General features: G+C 49.4%; 1 protein-coding gene across 3 annotated transcripts in view; it reads left to right on the top strand.

Moving 5' to 3' along the window:
• Window positions 1-14,516, top strand: part of MYO19 (myosin XIX) — a 349,059-nt gene that overhangs the window by 252,617 nt on the left and 81,926 nt on the right. For all 3 annotated transcript variants that reach the window (XM_085649443.1, XM_085649445.1, XM_085649444.1), the window contains exon 20: window positions 479-648. In XM_085649443.1, the coding sequence (XP_085505569.1) occupies window positions 479-648 (170 nt within the window). The remainder of the gene's footprint in view (window positions 1-478; window positions 649-14,516) is intronic.

Here is a 14,516-nt window from a genome sequence, read left to right as displayed (position 1 = left end):
CTGAGAAAAATTACAGAAAAAGACTGCTAATCTGAGAAAAGCTGACCCATAATTTGGTGTTCATGTATCCTATCTGCATTGTGGTGAAAACATGCTTTGGTCTCTGGTTTAGAAATGTCAGTCTAGGGCTTAAGAGCACTGTGCAGTTTTTCTTTATAGAACTACAGTTTAATATTCTATTTAATTTGTGTTTAAAGGGCAATCTGAGGTGTTTATACCAGGCATTGCTTCCACGATACTAGATAAATCGCCAATTAAGTAGAGACAGGACTTTTCAATGTAGAGCTTACTATCAACTGGAAACCTGTCGAGAGTCCACGGTCATAGCTTCCTTGTTCAACTATCAACTTGAGTCTGTGTCTGGATGTTGTTGGTTGCCAAGTCAAATGGTAGGAAGTTTAAATGTTTCCGTGCCATAAATCTGTTCTTGAGTTTGTACACTGTCCTTCCAATGTAACAATTTATTTTTGTTTGACAGTTTCAGTGGCAGAGGGAGATTGTGAAAGTGTATGTATTGTTCATGACATCCTTGAAAAAGTGTTGTCTGGGCAGAGAGGCTTCTCCTCATTCCACAATAAAGCAGAGACAAAATCTAGCAACATGTTGGTGCACTGCGGAAAAAGCAAAATATTCATGACTCATAAAATGGTATGTATATATCTTATACCTGTCTCTGGTCAGTTCTTTGTAACCGGAATTGAAAAAAAATAGTTGAGTCGAGACTAATATAATTAGGGAAGATCAGTAGTTCATATTTATTTATTGCACCTTTGTTCTTTCCTGGGGATTACATGCATGTTAATGCAAACACAGTTAGGGAAAGTCTTAGTATTTTGTACATTCTAACAATTAAGAATAGCACTGGTCTTTTCCAAGAAAAAAGTTTTTAGCCGGATCAATGTTCTGTTTGCTCTTACATTGAACATGCCTTATAGGTCAAGATATTTAAGGGCTCCAATCTGAAAAGGTTCATTCTGTCTTTTTAACGAGGAGGTTTTTCCTGCTGTTCCCAAGAGTTTGAAGATGTGCGCAAGTAATGGACTTCTCTGTGGCATAGCGGGAGACCATATTCTCTGGAATTGGAAGAAAGTGTTTTACTCATAAAATGCACTGGGCTTTAGTTGTGGCTCCTTCTCTCCTTCATATTGCAGATAGGGCATCTTTATATATAGGCCAGAAAATACGCTGCCTGTGTGCTCAAATTCTATCTGCACAGGAGAGAGTGCATTTATTCTATCAGAATTTCAACTTTTGAAGCGCTAGCCAGGTGAGAGCTAAGTAGGGGGACACCAGCTTTCTGTGTGCTTTTTCTTCAGTATTCTATTGGTCAGTCTACTGAAGACCTTGGCAAATCTATGTGTGCACTGCATACAATGGTCCAATCTGTTTTCTGTGTGCAATACCCTTAAGGGAAAGCCTTCTCCATGCTTTTCATAACTGCAATCATGATGTATGAAGGCCCAGATTAGCTGTAATTGAGCCTGTGCAGGTAGACTGTGAGAGATCAGAAGAAGCCAGATTTAACCTGTTGTTCACAAACCCGAGGAGTAGAGACGAGTTTATATTAGATGACGAAGCTAATTAATTTGAGAAGTACGGCAGATACCGTTGAATTGTGCGAAGGCTTGGTAAATTATTGTCCTTCGATTAACTTTAGCAGTTTTTTGAAAATTCTAAGAAGAGGTACGATCAACAACTTCAAATCGGGGAATTCAGGTTATGATAAGGATTTACCTCAAACGCCCTAGTACTGATGAGGCCCGTTACCAAAAGGGCTGAAACGCGTCGACTATTTTGGAGGACACCAATGTGAATTAAAAAAGATATACAAATAATTGGAGAGTCTAACAAAAAATAGTGAGGTTGGAGAAATACATACCTCTCTAGACTTCTTGGTGATCCTGTTAGATAGGAATGCTCTGGATATAAGATATAGAAAGCATCCTTGTTTTATAAATAGGGCAAGAGGGAACAGTTGTGTAACCATTCTGATTGGATATGTATTGTATTCTATTTAACAAAGTGGAGTTGTATTTATGCATACAGGAAGTAAAATAAGAATATATATATATTTTTTAAGTTTCTTTATTTATTTTTTCTTTATTTTATTATATACTTTTTGATGGAGTTATTTGTGTCTGTTTTTGAACTGTGAACTGTGACTAAAAAATTGTTGTTGATTGATTCGGCAAGTAAATTGCATAGGAAGGAATAATTCTGGTGTTTCTTCGGCCTAATATTGAGTTGTACATTTGTTCCAAAGCATCACCATTTCATATATATTGTTTTATCCACCCAGATGCTGTTGGGTTATTTGGGTCACCCCTTAGATACATTGGATTTAACCTGTTGGGCATGGGGCGGGAGAGGAGTATGGCTCACTTACAACTCTGGGTAGGATGGTTTTATTTTAAAAACCAAACCTGGGACAGACTAGACGCATGCAAATCGGAATATAATTTGACAGCACCTAGGAGAATAGTACTAAAATGACAACATTGTGCAGAATCATTGTACTTTGGGATAGTGAGGAATTCTAATAACACAGAGCTACCAAAATAATGTTATGTACTATTCACTTTTAAACCTAACACCAAGATACCCAATTCTCAAGTAACAATTGCACACAGAAAATGAAATGCACGTTTTGTGACAGATTTTAAACTTGCATATTTCAGCACATACACATAGAAATGACTGGCTTGGTGATGATTGAGAACCTGGGCGGAGGGGAGGTCAGCAACACCACAAATATTTAAGGACAAGATTACTGTTCCAACTCCAATCCTAGACTATTTGGGGAAAACACATATGGGACACCCCAAAACACATTATGTTTAGATTTATTTTATTGAATTCAAGAACAAAAATCCACTCACAAGCCCAGCACAAGCAATGAGCATGATACAAAGGCCTAACAGGAGGGTCATCTCGATGGGCGAAAAACCATAACTGAATACAAACCCATAATCCCCCCCACTCTTCTCCCTTCTCCAACCTCCAAGCTAAACAAATCAAAACAGTGAGTGACCAAAGAATACACTGCAAGGTTTCCCCAATGGTGGGGTTCTAATGGTGTGTGTGAGCGTCCGAGCCTATGCGGGTGGGTGGGTCCGCGAGTCGTAAGAGCCTCAATTACTTAGGGCAGTTAAGCTCTGTGAATTCTGCAGTCAGCAGAGAGAGGAATGGCTTCCACAGGTCATGGAAGGTGGCACCCGGGCGTGTGAGAGAGCGAGATTTTTTCCATCCCAATGATTCCCCAAAGCCTGTGGAGCCACCACAGGTAGGTCGGTGCCTTCGGAGTACTCCAGCAGGAGAGTATATTTTGTAGTACAGCCCCTAAAGCTAGAGCCATCTGTCGACCCTGTCGGGCCCGGAGTGGAAGGGTGAGCGGGTTGGGTAGGCCCAGAAGGACATACGCTGGGAAGCGAGGGATCTCAGTATCAAAATAAGAGTCAATGTCGTCTAGGATTTGTGCCCAGTATCCCGACAGCAAGGGGCAATCCCATAGGAGGTGAGTGAGAGTGCCCAGAGAGCCGCATGTCTTCCAACAATGATGACTGCGAGAAGGGTTCCCTTTGTGTAGCCGGGGAGGGGTCAAATACCAAAAGGTGACTATTTTCGTGGCTGTTTTAATGGATGTCACATTTCGAGCAGCGTGTCTAGCTCTATAGTGGATATCAGACCATTCTTTCTGTGTCAGCGAGCGTCCCAGTTCCCCTTCCCAGCGCAGCTGGCTAGGCGACTTCCCGTCGCTAGGAGCGTCCCTGAGGAATTTACACTAGTCCGTTGTCAAGTGGGCATCAGTGTGTCTTGTAAGGAGCCACTTCTCAAAGGAGGTGAGGTGCCGAGCCGCTCCCTCCCGCACCTCAGGGTGCATCACCCAATGAAATATCTGTAAAAAACGGAACTGCTCTGTTTCAGAAATGGTCTGGTCCCGCTGAAAGTCGGAGAAAGACAGGGGACCTGTTATGTCGAAAACGTGCCCTATAGAGTGTTGGCCTTCCATGGTACAATGTGAGAATCCCACCGAGTCCAGCCCCGGGGTGAAGTCTGAGTTGTGCACTATGGTTGTAAGAGGTGATGGGAAAGTTGTAAGTTCCTGGGAGTTAGCCACTCTGTCCCATGCTAGCAGGGTCGGGTGAGTCACCTTGGAGAGGTACAGATTCCGGGGCCTGAGGAACGGAGCCTGTCCATAAACAACCAGTGCTTCTTGGATTCTGGGCAAGACCATTCGACCAATGCTCTCAGCTGCACCGCCCACCAGTAAGCCTGGAAGTTGGGGACACCCAAGCCACCGTCAACAGGGTCTCTATAGCTCAGGTCCCTGCGCATCTGGGGTCTCTGATCACCCCAGCTAAAGCTCTCTATAACACGTTGAAGGGAGAGGATGACTCCCGACGGGGGAGCCAGCGGAAGCGTTTAAAACTGGCATACCAGTATGGGAAGTATGGTCATTTTTATGGCTGCGATACGGCTCACCCATGAAAGCGTATAGGGCCGCCACTTCCGAAGACAGTCCCTAACATGGCATAATATCTTCGTATAGTTTATGCTAGTAGTCTGAATGTAGGAGAGTGGAATCTGACTAATGGTTGCCCCCAACTTTTTGCCTGGTATTTAAGTGGTTTTTGACTAGTCTGGCTGGGATCCTGCTATCCAGGACCCCAGCCTATCTGCTTTCTCCCTAAAACTGTTGTGAGTACTCTAGGTACAAACATAATTGGATGCTGGACATGCCCTACCAGTCCCTTGTAGATGGTACCCTAGGTACCCAGGGCATGGGGCCCCCAGTAGGCCTACCAGGGCTGCAGCACTTATTGTGCCACCCTGGGACAGCCACCCAAACTGACACCACCAGGCCACTACTGTAGCCTGGGTAAGGTGGTGCTAGCACCCCTTACAGGGATGTAGGTACCCTATGTCCCATACCATTACAACACATATACTCTCATAGGTCACCCCTATGGCAGGCCCTGGTAATCCTACAGGGCTGGGTGCTGAGGTATGTGTGAGGGGGGACCCCTACGTGAGTAGGACCTCTCTGCAACCTTCGTAAAATCGTTACTGGGTTGTTTGTAGTGTAGCCATACCATATACTCTTAACCGCATTATAAGTTATTGCGTCATCGCTGTTACTTTGGAATGGCTACACCGAACCATATCGTGTTTGGTGTCAAACATGAAGGAATCATACCCCCAGTCCAGCCATGGGCATGGGGGCACGATTCCCCCTTGCTAGGAGGGTGATATGGGAAAAGCGGTAGAATTTGGAAACCAATTTAAAAGTGCACATGTACCACAAAATGGCTACTGTTCGCCACCTACACGACTCTGGCTGGCTGTTGCTGGGGAAAACCCCAGCCTCGCCATCTGGACAATAGGGCTCCTGTGGCAGGGAGGTGCCAGCACCTCCCCAGACAGGATATGTGGATTGGAACAGGGTGGGTGCACCAAAAGTCCATTCAGAGTTGCACGTAGGCAGCTGCAGAGCCCCAATTCTGCATACACCGCCTGGAACCGGTTCAGGGGCATCCTGCCCCTCGCCCAGGCGGGAAACGCACAAAGGGGAGTGGGTGTAGCCACCCTTTCCCGCCTCTACTCTGATTGGTAGGCTCTATTTTGGACCATCCCCTAATCTTGGGGATATATGGGAATAACTTTGCCCTAGAGCCTTAGATTCGTACAGGACTTCACAGAACTGACCTTCGACGAGCTGCTGCCCAGCTGACTGAAGAAATCTCCCTTGGGATAAAGGAGTTATCCCCCTGCTTGGCAGGCACCTAAAAGACTACAAGATACCCGGTTGGAACTTCGTTGCTCTCACGACCTTCGACGCCTTCCAGCGACCTCGAGGTGGGTCTCCAGTGCATCCCAGCGTCCTCTGAGTGTGCCCAGCAAGTCTGAGCACCCTGGACCACGTGGGTGTCGAGATCCCCGCATACCCCGAGACACCGGCCACCTCTTGTCCAGCACACGACCCCGACCAGTGGGGAAGTTGTGCTTTGGCCCATTCTTGAGCCAACCTTCAAGCAGCATTTGTGCCGACCCTCAGCTCCCTGGCCCGCTCCGGTGGCCCGTGGGAGCCCTTTTACGCACTCCATTTTGCTGCCTTCCGCGGTCCCTTGTCTCTCGACTTGTGGGCCCTGACGGAGGACAATCTTCTTTTCTAAGAGTTCCCCTGGTTGCTCCAGGCCTGCTCTACGCTCCCTGCAAAGGAGAGCACCCTCAGACCACGTGGGTCTGCACCAGCAGCTACTTTGTTCATCTTGCGTGGGTTGCGGTTGCCAATGCTTAGTGGATCCAATCGGGACACTAACACCGCAGCGACCATCAGCCGACGTGGGACAGTCGCCCTCCAGAAGCTGGCCTTCCTTGAAGCCTCCCGGAGCCCGTGACTGCAGAGCCCAGCTGTACCTTCCACACCTGAAGCACCCGACATCCACGAGCTCCTTCCTGTGAGCTCCCTGGTCACTCTGCTGTGACCCAGACTCTGTCCCCTCTGCTTTCAGGTTCATCTTTGGCTTTTCTTCAACTTCAATCTTCACGACTTCAGCGACACTTCCAGCTAGCAGCAGTTTGGACTCCTTTTCCATAGAAAATCAGCCCGCGACCCGACACCAGAATCGACCTATGCACCCGGCTTCCCTGGGGCAGGTAACAGTGGTACTTCGGTACTTCCGTGGTGGTGGGCTCTCCAAAGCCTTAAGTCTCAAGCCTTAACTTTGTACTGTTGTTAGAAGTGTCCTTAAACCTTAATTATTCAACCGCGACATTCTCCATAGGCTAACATTGCGATCCCGACAGCAACTTCTCGCACTGCACACGCCTCCCGTGGGTCCCCTTCCTCTTAACTGTGGGTGGATTCTTAAGGGGCCAGCGATCCTGAATGCCCTAGGCATTGCCTGTAGAATTGTCGTGGTTCTTATACCACTATTTTAGTATATGGTTTGGTCCCCCCCTGGGGCCCATTGATTTCTGTGCTATTTATTGTGTTTAGAAATGCTTGTTTGAATTGTAACTTTGCCACTAGCCACATAAAGTGACTGTGGGATTCTGTCTAGAATAAATACATATATTTTATATATATACCTGTGTGGGCTACTCTTTCATTTGGTTATTCAAGAGGTTATTATGGTAAAACAATAAGCTTAACACTCCTTCAAGACTTAGCCTGAAGGCTGCTCTCCACAGCTACCACTAGGATAGCTTTCTTTAAAGGTTGTCTTAAACCTACCATCAATAGGAGTCGAATTGGACTGGTGCAAGGTGTCCCTATAACTAGGAACAGCATATGCCAGGCCAACTTCTCACACTGAATATCGGCAGAGAGCTGCATGCCCAGGTATGAAATTGTACCCAATGCCCACTGAATTCTTTAGGACCGTTTTAACAATGCCAGGGTGTCCGGGCGCAGAGATAGGTTAAGGCCTGAGACTTGTGCACGTTAATCTTGAAGCCTGACACCGAGGCGAACCGATTGAGCTCTGCCAGCAGGGCAAGAAGAGATTCCCCAGGCTTCTCCCGTCGATGGCGTAAAGGCTGATTTTAAGCCTCGTCCCCCCCAAATTGCACCCCCTCAATTGAGGCTCCATATATAAGGCAAACAGAAAGGATGACAAAGGGCACCCCTGTCTTGTTCCTCGCCGGATGTTAAAGGCCTTCGAGAGAAGCCCGATCACTCTCACCAAGGCTGTAGGGTTCTAATAGCTGCTAAGCACCCAGGTGATATAGCGCTTTGGCATGCCAAAGTGTGCTACGGTCTCAGCGAGTTACGGCCAGTGGACTCTGTCGAACGCCTTTTCGGCGTCGACTGAGAAAATCATGCGCTCGGCGGGTAAGCGTTCGGACCTATCTATTAAGAGTAGAAGACGTTTCATGTTGTCGGAGCACTGAGGCCCAGGGACAAAGCCGGATTGGTTCGGGACTATTAATCCGGGCAGGTGTGGAGAAAGGCGCTGAGCCAGAATCCCAGTTAAAATCTTTAGGTCAACGTTAAGGAGGGAAATCGGCGATAGGAAGCGCAAAGCCGTGCGTCCTTGCTGGGTTTAGGAATCCCAGTAATGAGCGCCTCCAGCATCGAGGATGGGAGAGGGCTAGAAGCCCTGATGGAATTGTATACCCTCACAAGCAACAGAACCAGGAGTGAACAAAAGGTCTTAAAAAAGGCAAAAGAAAAGCCGTCCTGGCCCGGAGATTTATGAGGCTTCAATTTAGATACAGCCCAGACTGCCTCCTCCAGCCTGATAAGGGCCTCCAGCTCCTGAGCCTGACTCTGGACTAACTTGGCTGTAGCTATCGCTTCCAGATATTGGGCGGGACCCTCCGCAGGGACACTGAGCTCCGTAAAGTGTCTCATAAAATTGTCGTAAGGTTGCAGCTATCTAGTGGTCCGTAGACTGTATCTGGTCCTGTGTATCCAGGACTCTGGAGATGTGGGATGCCTGTCCCTGTGCACGTTGCCTATTGGCCAACAGTCTCCCGCACCTGCCCCCACACGTAGAAGGCATGCCAAAGCCAAAGGGCGTCATATTCCGCCCTGTCCACGTCGGCTAACTGAGCCCTCACTGCCTTAAGTTGCTTCCAGACCCTCGGAGCACCCGTTCTTTGGTGAATGCGCTCTAACTCTGTAATTGCACTCGAGAGTTGTTCCTGTTTCTCCCTCCCAAGCCTATTATTCGCCGCAGAAATCCCCCAAAATTCCCCACTGACAACCGCCTTTAAGGCATCCCAAAGGGTCGCCATCGAGACATCAGGAGTGTTGTTATTCGCCAAATAGTCTGCTATTGTTTCTTTGCCACGCTGAACCACAGAGGGGCGTTGCAGCATTGTTTCTCGAACGCGACTGGGGGGGTGGTCATGCGGCAGGGATAGTGCCACCCGAACCGCAGAGTGGTCAGATAAAGGGCACGGAAGAATCTCTGCATTCTGAGACTGTTGTGTAAGTGTGTCAGATGTTAAGATATAGTCAATCCTTGCATACGTTTTGTGGGAATGCGAGTAGAAGGTATATTCCCTGGATGTCGGGTGATGGGCCCTCCAGATATCGATAAGTCCTGTGTCTGTGAACAGGTGCTTCCCTTTGCTAGAGATGGCCCCAGTTTGTCCCGTCTGCTGGGAGGACCTATCCATCTCATTGTCAAAAAACAATTTAAAGTCCCGCCACCCCCAATACCTAGAGACCTGTCAGGGAGGCTCGTCAGCTCCTGGATTGCTTCCCGTAGGAACCCCTCCTGCCCTTCATTAGGGACGTATACTAAAGCCACTGTAGGGCGTATTGTCCTACTGTGAAAATGTAAGCTAGTAGTCGACCCCTTAACTCGGTCTGCTTGAGACCTATGGTGCCCTGAAGCAGCGACTAGGATTGCCACCCCCACTGTTTTTGTGGATTGGGAGGAAAACAGTTGGTGAGGGAATGCTCTGGACCGAAGCCTATGTGTATCGTGAGATAGAAGGTGTGTTTCTTGGAGAAAACAAATATAGGCGCCTGAGTTTTCCAGAAAGGACAATAATGCCCGCCTCTTAGTGGGGCTGTTAAGGCCCTTAACATGGAGAGACAAGATTTTAACTGAAGCCATCGCAAGAATGGTAAAAGGAAAGGTTTAGCTGAACGGAACTCTATGGGGTGGTTGGCCCATGCTTTCCGCAGGATCTTTTCTTTGAGTTGAAAATCATGGTTGCACGTTAAAATGTCCGGGGGAGAGCAGTAGCCGGCCTTTGTGGTCTGACCCGATGGGTCCGGTCCAGCTTGATCTGTCGTTCCTGGGGACAGTAAGAGTGTGACTGAAGTGAATGCTATAACAGGATCCATAGATCCATGATTGTACGAATGTGTGTGTTTTGCGTACTTGGTTGGAGGCCTCACTCTAACACGTTGATTCATGCAATGTTGGTTTACATTCTTCTTCCAGAACGAACAGGAGTTTCCCCTCCCCTCCCCCCATGGGGCAAGTAGTTTTTGCAACTAGGGTAAGACTCATTTCGCTCTCGCAATACTCTTTCTGTATGTGTACACACATAGTGTCACAAGTCACGTGAATAGTCACTCACATAAAGGAATCTACGCATGCGCTGTTTCTTTATGGTTTCATTTTATTGTTATTCTGACCCATTCCTACAGTTTCAAACAAATGTTTGATATTTTATCGCTTTCTCTCTAGGCTTGACGTTTGGAAGCCAATTAGGAAGTGGAGTGCCTTTGCCACACCCACACAGTGGTATTGTCTTGCCACCAGTTGGTAAGAACGGAGCCCCCCTGTTTACACTTAGGTCCTGATGAATGCCTTGGACCCACTTGGGCCGACACGGCAGAAACATGTTGACCATTCACAAGACGGTTAGGGACACTAAACACATCACTCACCGTCCAATGCTTTTAAGTATCATATAGTTATTAGCCACATTAAAACTGATTTTCTGGTAACTATAATGATTTTTAACCTCGCATATCTTCTCACGGGCCCCCACTCTTTAGCTTAGAAGTGCATCCCTGTCGTCGGGTGTATGCCCGCCCTCTATCAAACGAAGGTTTTAGAGGGCGAGGACTGGCCGATGATGAAGCATGACACCAGGTGGTCTGTGAGACCAGTCCGTCACTTTTTGTGAGATGCCCTCACTCACAATGCTTTTGTAACTGTATTAGGGTCATTTTTCACTAGGCGCAGCTTTCTGTGGTAAACGTTCCTGGGGAGCACCCAAGATATGCCGAAAGAGCTCCACAACGAAGGATTCAATATACTGTCCCTCAGTGCCCTGAGGAACAGCCCGGATCCTGATGTTGTTCCGCTGGGATCGGTTCTCGAGGTCTTCCGCGTGGGCCTGAAGGTCCAAGTGTTGATCTGGAAGACGGAGAACCTCCTGCTGAAACTGGGCGATCTCTTCGTCCCTCGCCGATGCCTGCATCTCCAGAGTGTCCACTCTTTCACCCACCGAGTCAATGTCTCTACAGATTTCGTGGAGCTCCGAGAAGATCTCCTTAATCGTGTGGAACTCCCCGGTGAGCGTGGCATAGAGAGACTCAAGGACACTGCGGGTGACCGGGCCCTCTGCGTCGTTCTGGTCCTGCTCTGCAGGGTGTCCTCCCGAAGGAGGTGCCGCCTTAGCTTCAATAGCTCCACCCTTGACAAGAAGATCCTTAACAGACCGCTCCTTTCTATTCTTGAGGGTCGCCATAGTCCGGAGGGATCGCCGACCACAGCGAGAGCCGGTATCAGGGGCACAGGCAAAGGCACTGCGACAACTGGAATCGCGAAAAGACCTCAAGATCTGCAGACCGCAGAATGCCGCCACCAGCTCCCTGGGGTGACCACCTCAAAGCACTCTCCTCTCGAGGGCTGCCCTCAGGGCGGATGTCCACCTGTAAGCGCGTTGACCCCCTCTCCCCCCCACCCCCCCACCCCCCCCCCCCCCCCCCCCTTCCCGAACGCAAAGCAGCACATGGGCTGGTGCAGAGGGAATGTCTCAAGGACCAAGCTCCAGTCTTGACGCACCCAAAATCTTGCTATGTAGAGAGGCCCAGAAATGTGCAGTACTGCTCCCTTCCCCCACCGGGCAGCACAACTAGGTCAGGTCCCACAGCAGTGTCCTTCACTCAGGACCGTAACTCAGCGCAGCCTGTCCCAATGCCACTACCACACCACTCAAGGAGGGCCGCCAAATGCAATGTCACCTTTCCGCCTCTCAGACAGTGTGTGAAGGCAAGCTAGCAGGCCGCCACCGGCCCGTCTCTACAACCGGCAGGCCCGTATCCTCTCGGCTCCACCAGGACTCACCAGGCCCCTCCCCAGCTCAGGCAGAGGGTTAGGCCTACCTGGGAAGATAGGGTCCGCTTGCTTCGCGGCCGGGCTCACCCGCCCAAGCCACAACAGGCACGGTCGTCACAACTGGCCCCCTCGTCGGCGCAGGGCTAGGCCTGTCCGGGAGGGACGGAATCCACTCGTCACTGTGGCTGTGTTCACCCGCCCAGACCGCGACAGCGACCGGCGTCACAGCAGGCTCGTTTCCAGCTCAAACAGAGGGCTCAGCCTTCCCGGTGGGACGGGATCACTCGCTTCCGCGGCCGGTGAGGGCAACAGCCGGCTCAGCACCCAGCCGAGGTAGGTCCGGTCCTCATCACGCCGCGGAGACCATGCCGAATCTGACCCGGCCAATGTCCAAAACCGCTCCAGCCGCCAGACCGCCCTCCGTTCGGGGCAGGACTTCACCTCCAGCGAGGTGGCCTGATTTCTTGTCGGCAGGGCCCACCTCGTGCAACGATCCCGGCATGGCGCGCAGCCACAACTCATCCTGCAGTCTGGGCCTCACCAGCCCACCAGCCGCTGGGCAGGCCTCAAATGCTGTGGCAGAGCGTCGTCTACACCGATCACTGGCGCCAGTTCTTGGATCGGCTCCGCTCCCGGGGCCGGATTACACCATCAGCAGTCACCGGCTAAATGGCAGGTAAGGACAGTATCTGGGGTCAGCAGTACGCGGCTATTAGGCCAGGGCTTCAGAAAGGGACCAGAGCGGCGAGCAGGCACGTCCTACTTGTCCGCCATCTTGACCATGCCCCCCCAAAACACATTTTAATTGTGTTTTGGGTGACTAAAGATGGAACAGTAGATAACCCTGTTCTTAAATATTTGGTGGGTATTTCAATGTCTTTCATCTGCTTTCAAGAGGAAGCATATAAATGAGGCTGTTTGTATGTCCTGCCGAGGTAACGGAGAGTCAGCAGAATAAGTCTGACTTCATTTTTCATGTTTTGGAACATGCATGATATGCATGCAAGTGCACTTGAATTTCTTGCATTTGTTCAGTTCCTGGCAAGCAACAGCCCGAAAATACAGTCCTCTTCAAAGATACTTCTATCCGCAGATTCCTTACCGTTAGAATGTCCCAAGGCTCCAGACTGGATCTGGATTTTCAACAGTAATTGCTTCTGCATGCAGCTAAGTGGCACCATTGGACTCTGTGACTACTTACAACATCATGCATAGTGATGATGCTGAGTTGAATATAGGCACCACATGCTGATGTCAGTTCCTTCCGTTACATACTATTTGAATCACACTTTTTGTGAGACTAAATTAGAATTTCTTCCAAGATCACCACTGCGGAAAGTGCCACCTTTGCAGTTGTTCGCGGGACAGCAGAAGTACATGATTTACAAGTGCCAACTATTGAGACCGAAGCAAATTGGTTTAAAGAAATCTTATAATGTGGGGCTGTCTTGTTGGAGCCCTTGCTTCCATTCAAAAAGGACCTAACAGACACATTGATGAACGCTTGGCCGAGGTTGTGTTTTGCTCCCCCAGTCATTCACCAGTGGCTAGATGGCATAGGCCAGTCTCTGGAAACCAAGCCTTTCTCACCAAGTATCTGACCCCGGAAACTTTGGTGGTACAAGAGTCCATGAGCAAGGTGATCCAAACACACTCCCTTTTGCATCGCCAGATAAGGAGTTGAAGTGTATCACAGCATTCAGCAAAAAGAGTATTTCTGATGGATACATCTGCCAGTGGATTCCTCACCTTGTGAATATCCCCTGCGCCAGCAACATTCGGAAACTTTTGCAGCAGTCCACGCCGATGAGGTCGAAGATGACGTCACAGAGACACGGCTCCGCTCGCGACTCCACTGATGTCACCGGCTCCATAAGAAAACATCGTCAGCGAGATGACGTCAGTTCCCTTTTTTCCGCGCCGACGCCAACGGATTTCAGGAATCTCTCTGTAGCTATTCTTGATACTTTGTTTTCTGCTGGTTTCTCTTTGTCTTCTTCAGCGAAAATGTCGACGAAGAAGTCTGGTTTCAAACCTTGTCGAGAATGTGGGAAACACATGTCGATAACGGATCCTCATGACGACTGCGTGTGGTGCCTGTCATCGGACCATGATGTGGAAGGATGCTCTTGCTGCCGCAAGATGACCTCCAAGGCTCTTAAGGAAAGGGAAGCAAAGCTCTTCATTGCCAAGATGAAGAAAGAAAAAAGAGGCCGGAGGAAGTAGAGGTCGACGTCGAAGTAGACTTCGGGGCATGCTTCTAAATCTAGGAAGCACAAGAAGAGGAGGCATTCATCTCGGATAGGGATGCGGCTTCGAGATCGACGTCGCCCTCCCGACGCCGTAAGGACTTCATGTCTCCCTTGCCCATTCCGTATTCACCAATTGGCTTCACCGGAACATTCTCCGGCTCCGGTCCCGGTTCTATCTCAGATGTCGGATCCATCTCCGGCCCTGGTTCCGATTGAGGAGCTTCCAGCTCCGGGAGAGCCTTCGGCTCTGCTGATTCCACCGTCCACGCTGGTTGGCGCGAGTCTGTTGATGCCTGAACAATATCCTGCGTTTCCAGGCCCAGGTCAGGACCCTACGCATTATCTTAATGCTATGTATGGAGTCTTCTCCAGAGCCATGTACCCCTCTGGCGCACCTTCGGGTCCTATGGGCACTATGGCTTCTAGTTTGGGGGTTCCCCAAGCCTATCCTCAGGCTCCCTTCATGCCATTTTTTCCGGCGACGCCGTCTTGGCATCTACCG

This window comes from Triturus cristatus, chromosome 3_2 (genome assembly GCF_964204655.1).
Source record: "Triturus cristatus chromosome 3_2, aTriCri1.1, whole genome shotgun sequence".
NCBI lineage: Eukaryota > Metazoa > Chordata > Amphibia > Caudata > Salamandridae > Triturus > Triturus cristatus.
Note: the sequence above shows the minus strand (reverse complement) of the source record. Positions and strands in the feature narration are given on the sequence as shown.